This window comes from Pteronotus mesoamericanus, unplaced genomic scaffold, assembly GCF_021234165.1.
Source record: "Pteronotus mesoamericanus isolate MK-2021 breed Mesoamerican mustached bat unplaced genomic scaffold, CSHL_Meso_final contig_20, whole genome shotgun sequence".
NCBI classification, from domain to species: domain Eukaryota; kingdom Metazoa; phylum Chordata; class Mammalia; order Chiroptera; family Mormoopidae; genus Pteronotus; species Pteronotus mesoamericanus.
The window spans coordinates 64,653,490-64,675,537 of NW_026555085.1; the positions used below are offsets into that span (position 1 = coordinate 64,653,490).

General features: G+C 35.7%; 1 protein-coding gene across 2 annotated transcripts in view; it reads right to left on the reverse strand.

Annotated features, from left to right (window-relative positions):
• Positions 1-22,048, reverse strand: part of CDK19 (cyclin dependent kinase 19) — a 136,393-nt gene that overhangs the window by 20,071 nt on the left and 94,274 nt on the right. For both annotated transcript variants that reach the window (XM_054569831.1, XM_054569830.1), the window contains one exon: positions 4,490-4,547. In XM_054569831.1, coding sequence (XP_054425806.1) covers positions 4,490-4,547 — 58 coding nt within the window. The remainder of the gene's footprint in view (positions 1-4,489; positions 4,548-22,048) is intronic.

Sequence of the window (22,048 nt, forward strand, 5' to 3'; positions counted from 1 at the left end):
GTTCCCATGTTTCAGAGACAGCTACAATAATATTCTTAGATTTTTTAAAAACTGAAGATAATCTACAAGTTTCCATGATTAATTATAACTTCTGCATGACTATACATCTAAAAATAGACTGAATCTTGGTTCAGTGTGTCCTAGAATCAGTTCTTATGGACTCATGAGAGCCAATCTGTACACATCTCGTCTCAACTCTGGGTTGAGTGACATCTCAGTGGTGGCCTGAAATTGGCTATGGTGAGAGTATTTACATCATGGAAAACAGCAAACGCTACAAATGGGGCTCCCCACTCCCAGAGAGAGCCAGTTTGGTACAGTTACCACCACATCACATACACGTTTCCAAGAACACTTAGAGAATATAAGCGATGATTTGTTGTAATTCACCATTTAACAGAGGTCTGTATCAAAGCTAACTGATTTAACTATGAGAGGAGTACAAAAGTAGTAAAAAGAATATTTATTACCAAATAAGGTCCTGGAGACTACCTAATTTTCTTAAGATTTTATAAACAACAAATACCTTATATCTACAAAACACCTGAGAGTTTACAAACCATTTTCAAGTACATCATATATCACTTCATTTAATCCTAAGAATATAGGTTTAGTAAATATTTTGGTCCCCACTTCTGAGATAAAAAATCTAAGGCCCAAGGAGGTGAAATGACTTGCTCATGGTCACCCGGATAGTTAGGAAAGATGCCAGCACTCAAACAAAAACCACATTATAATCTAGCAGCTACATTCTTAACCACTGATCTGATACCAAATAAATTATACATATCATAATTGCATGTCACAAAGGCAAAATCACAAGAATTATAAACTTCTGTAATTTGAAATATACAATATGCACAGTATATTTTGATTATAAGGGGCCCCAGTGTACTGTAAAATGCACAAATAGTACATAAAATTGCAACTACAGAGAATCATTTAATCTAAAACTAATACACTATGCTATAACATACATTAAAATTTTAATTTACAGTGATATTGTTTCTTGAGATTTTGAATAATTAATAAGACTTTCTGAAAATGCTTTGGAGAAGTCAGGTCTTAAAAAATAAAGCTGTCCAAGGAAGCGTGTGCTAATTCCTACTCTTTCTTAACTAGATTTCTCTATAGCACACAAAAATATTCAAAACCATTCTACCAATATTATACCTACTTCAAAGCAATGCCTTATAAATTTAACAGATGTTGACTGTTACTGATGGCAAAGTAATATGACGGAATGCTGTTCACCCATCGAAGAACATTTTGTTTTGAAATAAAGGCTAAAGCCAGTATTTCTCCCCTTATTTTCCACTTCCTTAGTTTTATCTAAGCCACATCTATTCACTGTCAAATGAAAGGCCAGAAAACACAATATACATTCTTGAAATCAATTCCTGTCTATTGTATAAACTTTAAAGGAGTTTTAAACCATTTTTCAAATAATCACTAATTTAGACAAAAGGTAACTAGCTTAAACATTACTAACAATTGTTTTCCTAAAATCAGATAGGAATGAAATTTTCAATTCAGTTGGTAGCAGTAGTAAAATTCTGGTGTGGGTGCTAATTAGGCAATAACAAATGATAGAAAAACAGCAAAAGACATTGCCTACCACAAAGGAGCTTACACAGAGGAGAGATGATAGAATACACTGAGTGAACAAAAATTAAAAAAAGGGATGTGTTATAAGAATAAAGGAAAGTTGCTACTGGTTTCTACTAAATTTCAAGTCTCTTGAAGAAAAAGAGTCTATGTCTCTTTCCTTGTTTTATCTGGAACAATGTTTGACAAACATTTGTACAAATGGACTAAACTGAAAGTAGAACTTGAGCTGGGTTCTGACAGACAAGTTGTTGTGAATAGTAAAGGAGGCAATAAGCATTTTAGGTAAGGCCTGGGAGCCTTTAGGTTGCTGAGGAGGGAAAGGCTCAGATACCAGGAAGGGTACAATGTATTTTCTGCTAGATGATGCTTTTCTTTTCAGCCAGATAAAAACTGTATTATAGTGTTAAGCATAGACATCAGAGCATTACTATTTTTAAACAAATAATGTGCTATTAAAACAAAATTTAAAGCAATTTAATCAACTAGATTGTTTACTTGACTTTTATTATTAATTATTGCTTAGTTTTAAACCTGGTTTTATCTTTAATCTTGGACAGAATTATAATCCTAAAACCCTTAACAGTAAGGTAACTAAATAGCCTGGTTAGGATACTGAATTTTATGCTGAGAAACTGTAGAGATGGTGGGAGCCATAAGAAGGAGGCATTAAGTTTGGGTGACTGGGTTAAATGTGATGACGGGTAAACAAGGGGAAGTATAAGGTGATGATGAATTTGGTTCAAAATAATGGAGTATAAACTGACAACAGGAAATCGCATAGAGATAAGGATTTCAGCTAGGGTGAGAGAATGGAATCTTGAGATCTGGATCTTAGAATAATTTTCGTAGAGTCTAACATTTTGAGGCTACAGCTAATCAATCCCTTAAAGAAGTAACTGTAGAGGGAGTCATGTCCAAAGCCAGTGCCTAGGGTGTGTGGAAACAAAAGGTTAATAGAAGTAAGGGGCAGTAATGAAGAAAAACAACAAAATAACAGAAGCAGTGGTATGTAGAATAACAGAATTATGTAATATCATAAAGACAAAGAAAAAGACAGTCCCAAGGCCAGACTGCTCAGAGAACAAATGGCTAAGGCAGTAAAGGAAAACGGTGACTAAATACAGACCACTAGATTTGGTAAAATAGAGATCAAAAGGTGTCCTTTTAGAGAGCAGTTTCAACTGAGGAATGGAATTAGAGGCCAGATTATAAGAAATCAGGGTGAGTGGAACCGAGGGATGAATGTGTGTCCTAGAAGTAGAGGAACAAAGGAAAAGTAGAGCAGATGGTAAAGAAAACAAAATGGAAATGAGAAGATTTTGTTCAAAATTGGGAAGAGGACCGTGCATGTTGGAAGGTGAAGAGGGGAATCCTGAGAAGAAGGGGAGAATGGAGACCTGGTAATATGAGGAGCTGAAAGGTAGCAGGGAGGTCATTTAAGCAAGAAGGGCACTAGATGGGCCTCAGGACGGCAGAGTCCCTCTTCCTCTGACTGTTTCAAAGGCAGAACTGTGCTGACAAAAAGTGGTCAGTGAGGTCACACCAGACAGCTTTGCTATCACTAGGTAGCAGTGTTTGCAGGGGAAGAGACTCTGGACTTGGAATTCAAGTACTTCCTTTGAAAGGCTGAACAAGCCACAGCCTCTCTAAATCCAGCTTTCCGTGTCTACGATATCTACTGTAAAGGGTGGTTGTGTAAAACAATGAGGTAATTAACATATGAAAGTATCTATCACACTGGGCAATACACTGTTTATTTTACTGTCTCTCACAGGGAGGAACCACCCTTTATCTCCCTGCCAAGTCCGACAGTGTCTAGCAAAAGTAGGTGCTCAATAAAAGCCTGTAAGAAAAACAGTGTTCGAGCGAGAGAGAAACAAGTGAGGAGTGGTGAAAGGAGATGGGAGGGAAGGGGAAGGGGCAGGAAAGCAGTGACCTGGTTCTTAATTAACATCAGCAAAACTTCTGAATGACTGACTCTCAGTAAACTCAGAAAAAGAAAGAGAAGTTGGTTTAAAACAGCTTCTTCAGGGCCTGGGCTGGTATATTAACTGAAGTAGAAGACCAGGCAGCAGGGCAGGCTTGGTTACAGTAGGAGAGAATGAATCTGTAGTAGGTCAAGTTAGCAGTTTGTACCAACCTTAGCATGGCAGTCTAATAGCAAGGAAGGCAGGTTGATGAAACAAAATTTATTTTGAAATCCTTCTAAAAAACATTGAACAATCAATAAATGTAATTTCTATTAAAATGAATTAGAACAAAGTATTTCTTAGTTCATTTTCTCCCCACATATGTCATAGATATAAGTAATGCCAATTTCTTTTAGATCTTTCAGGGTTGAAAGGGAAATTACAATGTATAGGTAAGACTCTTTTCATTGCCTTAATCTTAAGATCAGCAAGTAAGAGGGCCTATAAACATATACATCCATTTGGAAAAAATATGTTGGCACCTGGCACAGAACTGAAGTGGCAAGGGGGGAAAAATATCTGTGATGGTCTATATGTATTAGGTAAGAATGGAAGAGATATATTTAAGGAAAGAACACTTGGAAAAGCTGAGGCAAAAGTAAGGTTTATGGGATTATGTTTAGGTGACCGGGCAGGACAGTAACAGTGACATAAATACATGTTTGGGATTTTGTAGGGGAATGAAACTTTTCATGGGCTTGCTTGCTTCATCTTAGAATTATAGAACCTTATTTTGGGAATAAACCTAAGGGGTTTTATAAACTATTTATATTTCCCAATATCTTTTCTAAATATGTTATGAGAAAGTAATTTTTAAACTAACTACTTAAATAGTAGAATTAAAAAGGGAAACCATCATTGCAGTCACTTTAGTTACTTAATAAATTATTTTAGAAACAATTACCTACCTATTTTGACTCTCCCCCTCTCAGGACCTTCTCCCATTACTAGGATATTTGCTGGTTTCTAGAAATAAAAATAGAGCATTCAAATTACTATGTTTATTCTTTTGACATGCTCTAAAATGGAAAAAAGTTCTTATAATAGGAAAAAGTTCTTATAATATTCTGTATTTTCAACAAAACTTTAATCAAATATTAAGTACCCTCTACACAGTTAAAGCATTTGACATCCTTGAAGTTACCTCTAACTTTCCATAAATACTCTTGCTATGGAAACATATTATTTTCAAAATCATATCATACAAATAAATACAAAGAAATTAAAGCTGTCATATCCATTTGCCTCACAAAATTAATGAGTAATAATAATTTTAAAACCTGTACAAATCATAAACCATCTATTTGCTGCCCACAACGGAGTTTTTGTGGTTGAAAAATTTATATAAAATTTCAAACCACAATATAATTACCTTCACTTAAACAAATCAAATGGAATATTCCTTGCTAAATATTTCTAAACTCCTGTAGAAAAATATGATCAACATTCAATAGACTTCATTAAAATTTATACATGTTTTCAGCTCTAGTTCATGCAAAAGTGAGACATTCAAAATACAATTTCAAGACATAAAGTAAAAAGCAAAGCTAATACAAAGCTATTAAAGAGTAGGCTGCAAATGTATCCACCACCTTTGAAGTCACCCTCATTTGTAGTAGACATTTGGAAACAGAGGAACTGTCTAGGTAGGCCTGTGGGCAATAAGTCTCCGGATATTCCATTTCTAAGGTCTTCTCAGCTGAATGGAGAGGAGTTACGAAACTGAGTAATGTCTTAAAGAAGAAATTAACAGGACTTTCTGATTTGTTGCAGTCAGAAGATTAAGACAAAGGGTGATAAAGATTTCACCAAGGTTCTGAGTTATAGGATGGTGCCTTTATTATGGAAAAATTATGCGAAGTACTGGTTTGGGAGTAGGAACAGCAAAAAGATAGTGATGACATATTGGGTTTGAGGAGGGTGAGATGCCTAGGTCATACTAGCCAGGGAGGGAAAAAAGGAAGATTTGAATTTGAAAGTTAGTCACTGGAGTGCAATAACTGAAGACAAAAGACAAGATCAGTTTACCACAGCAGAAATAGAAAAACAGTATCAGGCAAAAACTGAACATTCAAAATTCAAGCTTTAAAACTATTTATTGAAGCTCCATTATGTATAAAACATAGTACTGGAGGCTTTCAGGAAACAAAGAAAACTTCTTGACTCAAGGAACTTAAAATCTAGTAAGGAAAGATGAGCAGACAGCTTTTTGGAATACAAAACAGCAAAATAAAATGTCAAGAATGAATGATACTTCACAATGAATATTAGTCTTCAGTGAGCAGATGACTTTGAATGACTATAAGGATGACCAAGATTTTGATAAGCATAAACAAAAGAATGACTTTTCAGGCTCAGGGAACCCTATAAGGAAGAGCATGGTCACATAAAAATCACAGACATGGCATACTGAGAGCCTGAAGTGTTTTGGTAAGACTAGAGCAAAGAATGCTCAGTATAGAAATAAAACTGGAAACCATGTTGGGAATAAAATGCCACATTAAAGAAACTGGAATTTATTCTATAGGCTAATCCTAGGCAGAATAGTGAGATAATTAGATCTATATTCAGGAAAAAACTCTGGTAGGAGTATGAAGAATGAAATGGACAGGTTTATCCAACCACAAAGTAGAGACAGAGAGACGAGGTGGATATAGGCTACAATAATTTAGGGCCAAGTAAAGGCACCCTAACTTGTGACAATGGTCGCAGAGGAACATAATAGAGCATTTCAAGGTAAAAGTTGAATACTTGGTATGGTTTTTTTACACCACCTTCTCCATCCTCCACAGTCATTCATTTAGCAAGTATTGACTGAGAGCATACTAAGTATCAGGCAGTGGTTTAAATGCTAGAGATACAGCAGTAAACAAAACCAGGAAAAATCCTCACCCTTATGAAGCTTACGTTCTAGTGGGGACAGAAAGGCAATAAACAAATGTACAGTACGTCAGATACTGGTAAGTGTTATGGAAAAACAAAACAAAACAAGAATACCAGAAATTTCCACAGCTGCTATTAAGGCTGACTAGGTGTTCTAGTGGACTCTGTCACTACAGAACAAACACATGCTGCACAAGAAATAGTCTTTGTAGAATCTCTGCTCTCACCAGAGGTCTATAGCATCCCCCAGCCTCACCCCAAATAATGTATCCTTGTGGCTGGAGAGTGACAGAAAGGTAGGACGGGCCTGAAGGCAGATGCCAGCAGCACACGTCAGTGGGGACACTGGACCTCGCGCTACTAGCAAAGTGTGAAAGCTGAGCTGCTACCCCTCAATCAGCCAAGACTCTCAAGAAGAATGAAGGAAACCTCAATGCTACTGGTACAAACAGAAAATCCTCTCTGGAGAAAAAACTTCCTAACTTAGGCCCATTTTCATGCTAAAAGCATATTATTTCCATACTGGATTAAAAACAAAATCCATTCTATACCATTTACAAGAGATCCACCTAAGTGGAAACACCATAAATGCTAAAAGTAAAAGACTATTAAAAGATGTATCAGTCAAACTGCTAAAAGAACCTGAATCTGTGGCAGGCGGAGGAGGGTGTAGGGGAGGGAGATAAATGGTGATGGGCAGAGGCTTGACTTGAGGTGGGGAACACATAAGACAATGTACAGAAGATGTGTTGTAGAACTGTGCACCTGAAACCTGCATAATTTTGTTAACCAGTGTCACCCCAATAAATTCAATAAAAAGGAAAAAAAGAAAGCTGGATTAGCTAAGTAATGTTAGACAAAATAGCTTTAAAACAAAAGTATTACTAAGAATAGAGGTGGTCACTATATAATGACCCAGGAAGAGGCAACACTCCTAAATTTGTGATGTACTTGAATAAATGTATTTAGTGAAAAATGATGTCACTTCAGGGAAGGAAAAGACCAACGATACCGTACTTTTCTCAATTATATGTTGAGCAGACAAAGATATAGAATACCCAAAGGACACAACTAGCAAAGATGATCTAGCAGTCATATACACATCTTTTACCCAGTAATTGGAGAGTACACATTTTTCTCAAGCACACTTGAACCCTTACAAATACTGAAAGTGTACTAGAAGGTCTCAAGAAATTTCAAGGAATTAGTATCAAACAGGCTATGTTCTGTGACCACAATGCAATCAAGTTAGAAGTTAATTACAAAAGTATAAATTTAAAACTCCATATATTTGGAAATTTAAAAATAACTCTAAATCACTTAGAAGTAAAAGAAAAAACTATGAAGAAATTATTTATGTTAGAAAGGAAGGAATGATAATCACTATATGCCAAAGTTAAGTTTAAAAAGCTCAACAGAATAAACAAAAGAATGTGGAAGAAAAAAAGGCAGGGGAAGAAATCTCTGAACTAGAGAGGACTGATGAAGCCTCTAAGACAACTAGAGCAAGAGGAGAAAAGGTACAAATAAACATTACAAATTACAAAAATGAACAGAACTATAACTTCAGTGGAGGTGAGAAAGATAAAAGAAACCAATGACCAACTTTATATCTATTAATTTTAAAACATACACAAAATAGAGCTAAGAAAATGTAACCTACAAATTGACTCAAAATGAATTAGAAAACCCAAAAGTACTGAATAAATTGAAACTGTTGTTAAAAATCTCCTTATCAAGCCCTGGCTGGTGTGGCTCAGTAGACTGAGTGCCAGACTGTGAAGCTAGGTTCACCGGTTCAATTTCCAGTCAGGGTACATGCCCAGGTTGTGGGCCAGGTCCGCAGTAGGGGGAGGTGGGAGAGGCAACCACACATTAATGTTTATTTCCCTCTACTTCTCTCTCCCTTCCCTTCTCCCTAAAGATAAATAAATAGAATCTTTAAAAAATCTCCCTACCAAGAAAACACCAGACTCCAGATGATCAAGATGCTAGTTTTCCAAATTTTCAATGAACAGATTTTTTCAATTTTATTCAAACATTTTCAGAGAACAGAAAGAGGGAATGTTCCCAATACATTCTAGAAGGCCAGTATAACCTTGACAACAAAACCAGACAAAGTATTAAAAAAAGTTTAGGCCAACCTCACTCATGAGTATATATACAAAAATATTAAACAAAATATTATTAAGCCAAATTCAGACATAGGAATGCAAGGACAGCTTAACATAAGAAAATCTATATAAGTCCATCACCATATTAACAAATTAAAGATAATTATTTTGATAGTAGCTAAAAAACAGATAATTATCTTGAGGAGCTGAAAAAGTAGTTGATAAAATTTAACAACCATTCATGATAAATACTCTCATCAAGTTAGACTAGAAAAAACTTCCTTAACCTAATAATAAGTATTAAAAACTACGAAAACATTGGAAGCATTCCCTTTAAAATCAGAAATAATGTGCCCTGGGTGGTGTGGTTCAGTTGGGTGGAGTGTCAGCCCGTAACTGAAAGGTTGCAGGTTCGATTGTCAGTAAGGACACAAACGTGGACTGCGGGTTTGATCCCTAGTCTGGGTGAGTAGGTTCCCAGGTCTGGGTGGTACAAGGGGCAACTAACTGATCGATGTTTCTCTCTCTCCCTTTCTCTCTCTCTCTCTAAAGTCACTGAAAAAAAAGTCCTCGAGTTGTCTTCAGGTGAGGAGAAAATTAAATTAAATTAAAAAATAATGCAAAGATACCCACTATTACCACTTCTAAAATCAACAAGCCCAGTGCTATAAAACAATAATTAAAGGCATATGGATTGGAGAGGAAGAAACAAGCTATGCTTATTTGGAAATAACATTGTTATCTACATAGACAATCCAAAGTATTTACAAACAAATTAGTAATAGTAACAGAGTTTGGTAGAATGTCTGGCTAATGGAACAATGTGATAAAGTCAACTGTATTTCTACATACCAGGAAAAAAAGAAAAGCTGCAAAACGTAATTTTTCAAAGGAAGCATTTCTACAGCAACAGAAAAAAAAGGTTCCCAGGGATAAATATATCAAAGGATGTACAAGATTTTTATATAAAACATCTTGAAATCTTACATTAAATGACATCATGAAGTCCTACATAATTAAAAGCCCATGTTTATAGATAAGACTCAATACAGGGGAGGGCAAAAGTAGGTTTTCAGTTGTAAGTACATGAAAGTTTATTTTTGTATTATTACTTATAAATTAGTGCATTATTTTCCACATGAACAACTGTAAACTTTTGCCCATCACTGTATAGCAAAGACATCAATTCTCCCCATACTTATATGTAAATTCAATGCAACTTCAATCAAAATCTCATCCAGGTTTTTTATTGTGGAACTTGAAAAGCTGGTTTAAAAATGTATATGGAAGAGCAGAGCTAAGAATAGCCAGATACTGTGAAAGTGTTAGGAGTAAGGATGAGGAGAGAAATCTGGCTCAAAACATGATACCAAGATTTATTTTAAAACTACTGCAATTAAGACAGTGTGATACTGGTACAGGGGAAGACAAACTGAAGACAAATCGACCAACAAGACAGAACAGCATACCTAGATGGACCCAGGGCAGGGAGAGAACTTCAGTAGGAAAGGGAGGGCTTTCCATACATAGTGCTGGCACCACAGGTTATCCAAATGGGGAAAATAAATAAATAAAATGAATCTTCACCTTCTACCATACACATGTCAATTTCAGGTGAATTAACGGCTTAAATGGGAAAAGTAAAACTTTAAAACTTTTGGGGAATAGATATAGGAAACTATCTTTCTAACCCTGAAGTAGGGAGGAATTTCTTAAACAAGATACAATTAATAACCATAAAAAGAAAAGACTGGTAAATTTGGCTATTAAAATAACTTTCAGTCATCAAAGAGAAAGAAAATAAAGACAAAGTACAAACCAGAAGTATTTATTACACCCACAAATAACAAAGATTTAGTATCCAGAATAAAGAACTTCCTACAAATCAATATGAAAAACAACCTAATAGAGAAATTGACAAAATGTCCAAATAAGTATCTAACAAGAACCATGTTTAACCACTAAGCGTATGAAAAGATGCTCAACCTTATTAATAACAAGGGAAATGCAAACTGATATCACAGTGAGATACCATTTTATACCTGGTATGTTGGTTAAAAATTAAGAAATGTTAAATAATAAATGGGCCTGGGGAAACTTCAGTACATTGCTGGTGGGAGAATAAAATGGTACAACTTCTTTGTAAAAGGATTTGGCATCATTTTGCAAAACTGAAAAAATGCACACCCTTCAACTCAGTAATTCCATTTTTAGATACCCTAGACAATGTTCTCAGAAGCACAGGTTTGTAAAAAAAAATATGGACACAACCCAGATTTCTAGATAATAGGAAAATGGAGAAATTAATTGTAGTAGAATCACACATGAAATTTAAAATAGCAGTGAAAATCAGTGAATTACAAATAAAGGTTTAAAAATGTTCAAATCTTGGAAGCTTTGTTGAGTAAAAAAAACTAGTTTTAGAAGACCATATACAGCAGGGTGCCATTTTCATAAAACTTATAACCAAGCAAAGTTAAAACAGATATATTGTTTAGGCACACATATAAATGTAATAAATCTGTTTTTATAAAGAAGTGAATAATGGATTCAAAATTTGGGATATCTGTTACCTTTTGGAAGGAGGCAGGGGGATAGGATGGCAAAAAACATAAGTAGAAGCAAGCTATTGGCAATGTTCCAGTTATTGGTTCAAAGGACAGGCTCCTGACTGGGTATGCTTTGTAAAGTACCTAAATGTTCCAAATATTCTTTTGTATATATCATGTATTAAGATCATAATGAAGACAAAAAGAAAGCAAGAAGTGGGAACAAGCACTGTTGGGAGTGGATTAGGAGAGCACTATTTTCAACAATAGTTAAGCACTATTTTCAATTATTCAGAGAACACCTCACTGAGAACTTAACATTTGGGATAAGATCTGAAGAAAGGGCTGTGTAAGCTGGCTGAATCTAAAGGGAAGAAGTCTATGCAAAGGAAAGAGCAAGTTGCAAGCCCTGAGGCAGGGGTTTGCCTGGTGAACCTGAGTCACGCTAGGGGCAAACAGTGGGTGGCAGGAAGAACAGAATGATAGGACACTAATGATTCTAGAGAGAAGGAAACGGGGGCGGTGGGGGGCAGGGGTGCTTGCTGTTTCCAGTTGTTCTGCCTTCAGCACAATTCATTTGAGAACTGCATAGGTACTTGAGCGGTGTCCGGCCTGTGCTGTGAGAGTCAGCAAGGGCTGCCACAGGATTTGCAGAAAGGCAAGGACACGGTGCTTAGACTAGTAAGGAAAGGAGAAAGAGCAAAGAGGTCAATGGCTGAAGTCAATGTGAGAGGAGGAAAGTTAGGGTTGGAGGAGCAGTGGAGAGGTAAGGTGGAGATAGAGGGAGGGGTGCTGTCAATCCTGCAGACTGATGTGGAAACTTGGAAAAACTTTAGGTTTTCCATGACTAGAATTAGCATTATTTTGTTACGTTATCTTTCTGTTTGACCCATAATATTTACAAGTTGCGTAATACATATGTAGATTTTGGTATTCTGTCCAATCTCTGAAAGCAGGGTTTGGAGAGACTGTCATTTACTATTACAATGTTTATTTCTATAATGTTTGCTTTTGTATATTTTGGTATTATTTATAAATAGAGATATGGTATTTTAAAAAAATATAATAAGGAATAAATAATGCTGAGAGGAAAAAAGGGGTGGTTAGATGAAAGAGCCAATGATACAATCTGTAAAGGAACACTCAAGGTAAGAAAACACAGGTAGTACAGGGTTCTAGAAGCCAAGAGAGCTGAGAAAGGAAGAGGTGATCTTTAGGTGCAAGAGAATGAAGCCATGAAAAGGTAACTTTTGGACAATAAGGAGGTCACTGGTGACTCATAAAAAAAATAATTTCTGTGCATTTACAGAAGCCAGACACTGTAAATAATACTCAAACAAGTGCAAAGAACATAAAGACAGAGGCAGAGTACACGTTTGAAGGCTTTAGTTAGAAGGGGATCTCTGGGATGTAACAATTTTTAACCCCGGCTGGGTAGTTCAGCTGGTTAGAGCATTGTTCTTAGACGCCCAGGTTGCAAGTTCAATCCCTAGTCAGGGCACATACAGGAATCAACCATGAATAAATAAAAAAGTGGAACAAATCAATGTTTCTCTCACTCTCTCCCTAAAAATAGTAAGTAACAATTATTAAAATTGTAAAATTATCAAACTCTCTTACATGCCATTTGAAGCATAATTTATATTTCCTAATTTTTTAGCTTAAATTCTTTAAAAGAAATAATGATATAGATAAAAACACAAAGTATGCAATATGGGAGCAAAAACTGCCTCATATAAAAAATGAAAACAGATTATGAACTGCTGAATAGGGGAAATGCAGGAAGCTGGTCTTACATCATGTTAGCTAACTCTTGTTAGACGTTCCTGTAGTCAATGTTATGTGGAAACACAACATGAGCACCATAACAGAATGAGGATGTACATACAGAGAGAAAGGGGGATCTGGCTAGTACTGAGGCTAGTAGATAATACTTTTGACATAACATACTTGAAGCCTATGGAAGATCTAAGTGTGGGGTCTCCATGTAGAATCCGAGATGTGGACAAAGGCAGTGACATGACTCGGGAGGAAGTGGCTGGGAGCTCTTTTGTACAGTCTAAGAAAGAAATCCAGAGTTTGGGCAGTATCCACAGGGTAGTCGAGTTAAGATCTAGAATTGTAGAAGGAGTCATTTTTAAATGCACATCCTTTAATCTGGGACCACCTGCCTCTTTCAATACCAGTAAATACAAGTTCCAAGACCTTCAGCGGATGCCTGAAACCATGGATAGTACCGAATCCTATATATACTATGCTTTTCCCTATACATATATCATACCTGTGATAAAGTTTAATTTTTAAATTAGGCACAGAGATGAACAGTAACTACACCCTGGCTGGGTATAGCTCAGCTGGTTACAGTGTTGTACTCAGTATGTCAAGGTTGCCAGTTCAATCCTGGGTCAGGGCAAACACAATAAATCAACCAATGAATGCGTCAATAAGTGGAACAACAAATTGATGTTTCTATCTCTGTCTCCTTTCCTCTCTCTAGAACTAATAAAAAAAATTAAAAAGAGATGAACAGTAACTAATAATAAAATAAAACAACTATAACATTATACTGTAATTAAAGTTATGTGAATGTGGTCTCTATCTCTCTCTCTGATAACCAAGATGGCTACTAAGTAACTCATGGTCAGACAGCTACAGTATGTGTACATTGGACAAAGGGATGACTCAAGGCAAAACGGAGCAGACAGCCCGAGGTGTCATCCCAGAATGGCATGAAATTTAATTCTGGAACTTCCATTTACTATTTTAGGACTGCAGCTGACCCCGGCTAACTGAAACTATGGAAAGTGAATCCAAGAATAAGAGGGGAATACTGTAAATGTGAAGATCCTAAGATTCTTGATGTTTCAAAATAACAGTAACAACATAAATAATATACTCACCATTAAAATGCATTTAACTTTTCAAAGCATTTTCACATAAATTTCTTTTCTCTTAATGAAAATACTTAAGAGACTATAGGGCTAGGGGCAAGTCTCAGAACAACTCCATTTAATCCTCAAGATTCCATACTGGATTGTGTTTACAGATACTATGTTTAATTTTCAAAAGGCTAACTCTAACAGTGATTAAGTGAAAGTATATGCCTTAAAAGAAAATGAAGGAAACCACAGCTCATGAACATACACCTACAGTCACATATACAAACGTAAAAGAATGAAGAAAGGATACCAAAATTGTTCTGACCTAGTTACATCCCAATTAACAAAGACTATGCTTTACTAAAACTCCTCTTCTTACTGTGAACACAAAATGCCAGCTGTGAAAGAAAGTGATACTGCTGGGTTTGCACACTTTAGTTACCATAGAAACAGTAAAAATGGCAGGAGTTGGATGCCTCACATTTAAGTTATCAGCAATAAAATCACATAGACAAATCAAGACTTCAGGGTTTGTTTTAAATTGTATTTTAAAGGCAAAAGTCAGGGAAATAATGTGATAAACAATATGATTACTCAGAAACTGTTATTGAAATAACTTGGTTAATTCTTAAATTTACATTTGTATGTACTCCAGATTTGCCTTTTCCTTTTATAGAATCATCTTTTTTCACAGGGTTAAATTTATTTCAGTTAATTGGCACATCATAAATAGAAGAGCCTAAAGATACAGAATTATCCATCTACATTTGCTTTGCACTCCCCACTCCAGGACATTTGGAATAAAAATATGAACCCAGAAGATGACTCTTATCAGTACCAATAAAGAAGACAGAAAAACACAAATGCAATTGTCTGCAATCCTGAATAATAGGCACAAAACTAAAATTCTGAATAAATAGGAACAGTAGAAAACAGTTTGACTAGTTTCTGAACAATGAACTGTGCTGGCCTAATATTAAAGGCTACAACAGTTCTTTTATTTAAAGATAGAAGTGGCACAGCTCTCCTCACATTTGATACAGAAGTACATTCCCAGGAGAAAACGCTCAGTGTATGTTCCTTTCTTTGCAGTGTTCTCCATTGTTCACCTTGAACAAATACGATTCTGTGTTGTAACAGATAGGGCAAAGAAGTATCTAAGAGCAAAATACATGCATTCTTTTCTTAGCAAACACAACGGTCATTTGCTAATAGCATCAATCTATCATAACTGTTCACTCCTTAAAATAACCTCATTGATAGAGAATTTAAAAATATAGAGAATCTGATATTGTGATTGCAACCTCCTAAAGGTCAGGGGAAGATACTTCCATTACCACTTTATGTATCTGCTTATATCCAGACACACAATATTTAATAAATATTTACTGAATGAATAAACAAATAAATAAATGAATGAAAACCGCCAATGTTTAGTACTCAAGGCTCTTTGTTTAAAAAAAATTTTTAAGTTGTAAGAAACCAGAGTAATAAGCACTTATCTCAAAATGTGCAAGCTCACTTCTGAATATAGATTTTTTAAAGTCTAATTCTAGTTTATTTCAGGGTATTAACTATCACCTATATGCTAATGACTCCCAAATCTATACTTCTAGGGTCTCTAAGCTTCCATATATATATCTTAGCAATACATCAAGTGTATGCCATCCATCTCCAAAATCATCTCAAACACACCTTGTTCAATATGAATTTTTACCATCTCTCTTTCTGCTATTCCCTTCTCACTGAGTCAACAAAAGAAGTCTATATATCCAGTGCTTTATCCCTCAAATCTAATCAGTCCTCAGATATGTACATTACTTTGCTGTCTTGATTACCTCTCCTGTGATTCAAGCCTTCATCATTTCTCAACAAGCTGATTACAACAGCCTGATAAAGCTGCTGTCCCTGCACCCTCAAACCAATTCTCCATATCCCTGTCTCTGTGGCCTTTCTTAAGCAAAAATCTGACCTGCTTAGCTCCAACTGACCCCAGGGAAAACCCACACTTTAAAATATGGCAATTAAGATCTACCACAATCTGGTCCCTACTTCTCTCTTATGTCTTTTCACTAATTTTTGCTGATCCCTGAATATATTACATCATTTTTTTCAAAAGTTATTATTTTATCATGATCTGTTTATGTGTATCTTCCTGCCATGCACTCTTTGAGGGAAAGGACTGTATTTTATTTATCTCTGTATTCCCAGTGCCCAGCATAGTGTCTGATCAAAATATGTTTGTAAAGCATATATTCTAAGTCTGTAAACCAGTACTTCCCCTCACAGAAATCTAGTTATAGATGAATAATTTAGTTAAAAATGACAGGTTCCATAGATCTTTAAGTGTCATTATTTAGGTATATTGTGAATTAATTAGGTCTTTGTATTCAGAGAACGAGAATCCAACCACTGTTTAAAGTGCTGTTTCTAAATGAAAAATGCCTTCCCAGTTTGAAATGACACATCTACAAGTGGGTGCAAGCTATCCGTAAATCGGGAGCTGTCTATGATATTAAAAACTGTGGTTAACTTCATTTTGCCTTAAAATGGTCTAGAGACATCCATAATAAGACACTATGTTAATCAAACCTTGGTATTCAGAGTAAACAATGCCTGATGACCCCACAGGCAAAAGCATTAACAACAATACACATCTCTGTCTTTGCTTTTTAGGAGAGGTTACAGGCCTGAACAGCAGAGATAAGGCTTTCTTTTCTCTAACAAGAAGCAATAAAAAGCAGCCATTATAAAAAGCTTAATGCAAGACAAACACATGTATCTAGAAGACTATTTACCCAACTAACTTCAAGGTCACTTAGTGAGAATAATCAAGACATGTATTTCCCCATTGACAGCAATGCCAGGAATAATGAATGCTACAAGACATTCAGATTCTATCCTGTTCATTAAGGAGTACAGTCCATCCACAGAGCAACACTGTTAGAGAGCGGTTTTCTATTTCCATTTGTGACATTCAAGTAAAATAATTTCAGTCTCATCATGATGAGAAATTAAGAACATTAGAAGCAGAAATTACCAAAATGGACCCTCTCATTTTTCTCACAAAGAAACAGAGGTGAAAGACCTACATGACCTTAACCAAATTTACTGTCCACAAACAGTGGTAGGCCCAGAATTAGAACCTAAGTTTCTTGGAGATACACTCCAGGCCAGGGTCACAAGAAGAAAAGTGTACTTGGAAAATGCACAACAGTTAATTGATTTATGGCCTTCACTTCTAGAAGACTTCTCCTCAGATGTGTAAAACACCCATCATCGGTATCTCTCTGGTATCTCTCCGTAAAATGAATCATCAGACCTTGCATGCAAGATTCCTTCTTGACAAGGGCACCATCAGTAAGGGCTCTTGAATCTTCCTCTAGTGTTAGTCGAATAAAATGCCTGTGGTGGTGATTATCCAGGTATACACTTTTCTTCAAATTCATTAATTTGCAATTAAAATGGGTTCATTTTATTGTATATCAATTCTACCTCAATAAAATAGTATGCCTAAATTGTTTCTTCAGTTCTAAATATAGGCCTCGAAGTACTGTGGCTCTTTCTGTAGCCTTTGGTTCCTAACCAGTTCTTGCCATTGCTGTCACTGTGAATATATCTTTATTACACGCTGTTAAAAAAAAAAAGAAACAAAAGGTCCAAAATGAAGTCACGTGTGCTAGGCCTCAGCATCAGCAAACCAAGATTTACTATTTAACCTAACTGCAGTTTCAGCCTCTCCCAGAAATGTAACCTTTAACTAGTCAATGTGGAATTACCAGGTCAGTACTAGTGTGGTACTCTGCCTGACAGTCCCCTTCTTCCTCTTTGGAGGGGGACCTTGCTGGAAATACATGCTTTACTAATACCGTATTTTGCCATGTATAATGTGCATCCACATTCTTGGGCCAAACTTTCAGGAAAAAAAATCCTTTGTTTTCATTTTTTAATTCGACTTTTCCTTTATGTATGTGTAGATACTTGTTTTTTTGTATTATAAAGGAATTTTAGCATTTATTTTTGAAAACATTATGGTACAAGAAATTTATGTACCAGTAAAAATTTAAAATATTCATGCATTATAGAAGGCTAAGAACTCTTTGTCACTGTCAGTATCAGATGTATCATCTTCTTCAATTTCTGCATTACTAGTGTCTTCTAAGGAGTCACTTCCCTCATCATGGTAAATTTCATCATCCTCAGTTCCATCCACAGCATTGCTGATGCTGCATTTTTTAAACAATTTCGCAACCACTTCCTTCCTGACACCATTCCACCATCTTAGGATTCAATCAGAAGCCTGGGCAATGGACGCTTTCTTGATCCTGCCCTGTAGGAGTTAAATCATTACCAGCTGACTGCATCCACAGCGCCCGCTCTTTCTGCATGAGGGCCTTAAAGGGCTTGTTCACTGACACATCAAGAGGACCCTCTTTGACTTTCATTTATTGGGTTTTCATATAGTGGTGTTCCTAAAGTCTACAAATGCTCTCTTTAGCTAAAAGACTATAGTATTTCATGCCTCCTCGTGGTGTCCTTTCACTGCTTCTAACGCCTCTTAGATTCTGTGGCAGTCATCTGGCTGTTACCATGCAGCAACCATGGTAAACAGTGTTTTTGCCATCATTTAAATTTTTTTGCTTTGCATTTTTGCCTTTGTCTTACACAAATGGGTAAAAAATAGAAAAAGTACTAATGATGAGCATAGGCCTCAGGCTGCGTGAAAAAGATGGATTCTCTAGGTATGTTCAAAGTGAAAATTCATAGATCTCAATTGCACACACCCTCTACATTTAAGTAAATCTACTTAAATTACCTGTGGTTCAATATCAGGGAGGGGAAGGAGCAGAGAGAAGAGATGTGGGGAGGGGAAAAGGAGTGTATACTGAATTCTGGAAATAAATCATTGAAGAACATTTATAAAAAGGAAGGGATAATTGGTACATTATAATATTTTAGCTCTCTAGAACCAGAACTAACCCCAAATTCTTACCACCCAAGCAACTTTTATACATGGGAAAATTAAACAGGAAAGGAGAGGGCCTATTGCATTTTATTACATTTCTACTAAATAAAAAGGATCCAAATTATCATTTAAAGCCTTTTAGATTCTGTGGCAGGCAGCTTCGGGCATGGTTTCCAATCACCCCCACGCCTGGTACACTTGTGTAACTACTCCCCTTGAGTATGGACTTGCACCTAGTGACTTCTATTGAACGGAATACAGCAAAAGTAATGGATGTCACTCGCGTTACAAACATATAAAACGATGTGACTTCCATCTTGCTAACACAGTCTCTCTCACCCTCTTATTTGCTCACTTTGGTGAAGAAAATTGCCATGTCGTGAGATGCTCTATGGCAGGGAACCAAGGCAGGCCTCCACCCATCAGCTCATGAGGAAATGTATCCTCCCAACAAACGTGAGTGAGTTAGGAAGCGGGTTCTTCCCAGTCAAGACTTGAGATGACAGCAAGCTTTCAAAGAGACTGAAACAGAGGACCCAGATAAGCTGCACCAAGATTCCTGACCCACAGAACCTATAAAATGATAAATGTTGTTTAAAGCCACAACATTCTTGGGCAATTTGTTACACAGCAATAAATAACTTAAGATATATATACCCAGACTTAAAATATACATAGCCAACATGGTATAAACAGCCTAGAATGCTGTTGCAAATCCAGTAAAAACTCTGCCTGAACAATCAGATGTCATAAAGAATATATCAACAAACCAAAACTAGTTTTCTATCAGTTATTATGACAAAATATTCAAAACTGAATTATGTACTTCTCTATAGGTAAAATATCTATTGCATCATTTTCTTTAATTGAATTATATCTGACTCTAAGTATTGGCAAGTTTTATTATTACTATTATTAATTACAGACTCTAATAAAATAAGTGTCTTTAGGCCTTTAATAGAAGTAACTTTTTGAAAATCCAGAAACATTTGGTAGATGTTAATAACCAAATCCAAAAGATTACTAACATACAAAATTAGTTTCTTCCTCAACTGGATCTCACAAAATTTCCATGTAACACATTTGCAGACCATGTAGTTATTTGTGCCTATCAACTTCAAAAGACTACAAACTCACCCACTATTGTGAACAATAATTACCACCTAAAACTCACATTAGAATTTTGGGGTAGGGCCTCCACAAATATTATTAAAAGACAGAGCTGGGATCAGGGCCCTGGAGCATTCATTCAAATCCTCCATTCAGCAAAGACCTAGCATTTATCATGTGGTAGGTGCTAACAGTAAAAATGAAAAAGAGTTTCACTTACAGTTCAGTTTACGTCACTGATTCAGTAGCAATATTCAGTAACTAAGGAGCCATAAATCCACTTAACCATATTATCATTTAGCCAGCATTTCTCTACCTTTGCTAAAGAAAAATGTGCAATTTCCAGCTGTTTTGCTGAAATTCAAGTAACTTATGAGTAGATACAATATGCCAACACTAGGCACACAAAAAGTCATTGAGATATGATCCTTGCTCTCAAGGAGCCCATAATTTTGAAAAAGAGAGAAACTATATCTTGGCATTCTTCCAACCTACCAGAATAGCAATCCCATAAAAATGAGTCACAATATGTATCTTCTTCTTAACCTTAGCTACATCCTGCTATAAAATTAAAATATATCTTTTCCCCCTTGGTGTTTACAAGTTCCAAATGTTTATAGACTTTTGTCTCTACTTCACTGTCTCTTAGCCAAGATGAATATATTTAGCTTCTTTTCTCCTTTCCTTTTAAAGCAATTCCCCAATATAAGTAATCTCTTTGGTGACTCTTTTCTAGGATCCAAATGACATAATTAAAATACTTTTCCAGATATGAAATCAACCACAATGAAAAGCACCAATCACTGATGATATAATGCTTCTGATTCCGTAAAGTGTGCGAAGTCCAAGTTATTCTTACTTACTTTTTAAATTTGGGGGACTATACTATTGCATTGAAAATTTACATCTATTATAACAAATTTAACTATATAGATTTTCCACATTTCTCACATCAAAAAAAAAATTAGATGGCACATACTCTGAAACAGTTGTTATTAAACAAATAATATAAAGCCAGATTTCTTACAGTACTAGGAAATGAAGCACTTTTAAAAAAATTACTCATTGGCTAAAATTGCAAATCTTTTAAGCTCGTAAAAAATAATTTTTCAAATGTCTCCATCATGCTCCTTTTAAGACCATATCTGTACTTTATATATACTTTGTTTATCTACTATAGAATATATCTATATTCTACAAAGTAAATATACAATTTAAATCTACCCTTGCAAATACTTTGGCAAAACCATGACAATATGGTCCACGTATCATGACTCACAATCAGTGAAAAGAATTAAGTAAAGTGTCATAGACTAGATTCCTACTGGTTCAAAGTTTCAAATCTTAAGGAGGAGAGGCATTTGGTGAATGTGTGGAAAAAATATAAATAGTGCTAGGTCAGAACCATGCTCCAAACATTATTTTCAACATTATGTTCATGCTAGGGATGAGGTTATAAAAAATCAGTGGAGAAAAAATTTTTATCCAGGGAAAATTCACTCTTTTGCTCACAAACGTTTAGCACTTATACACAAAAATATTCCCCTCACCTGATATTTAGGGCCTTCCTGAATCAGGCTCCAACCCATCTTTCTAGTCTTACCTCACACTAGCCTAATTCAGCTTATCCATTTGTGAGTCAAACAGATACACAAGCTTTTTGGGACATCATATTCTGCTGTATATAATGCACACTTTTTTTGCCCAAATTTTTTTGCCTAAGGAAAAATAAGGGTGCACATTATACGTGGGTATAATGAATACATACCATGGGTACAATAACAGGCATAATAATCCTGTGTGTAATGAGCACAAAATGTGGGTGTGCATTATATACGGCAAAATACGGCAATTCAAGTGCTTTCTCATCTCAGAAGTTTTACATCCAATACTCCTCTCAAATCTCTATTTAAATTCCACTCATCCCTCAAAGTCCAGGTCAAATGGCACCTCTCTGAAGCTTTCC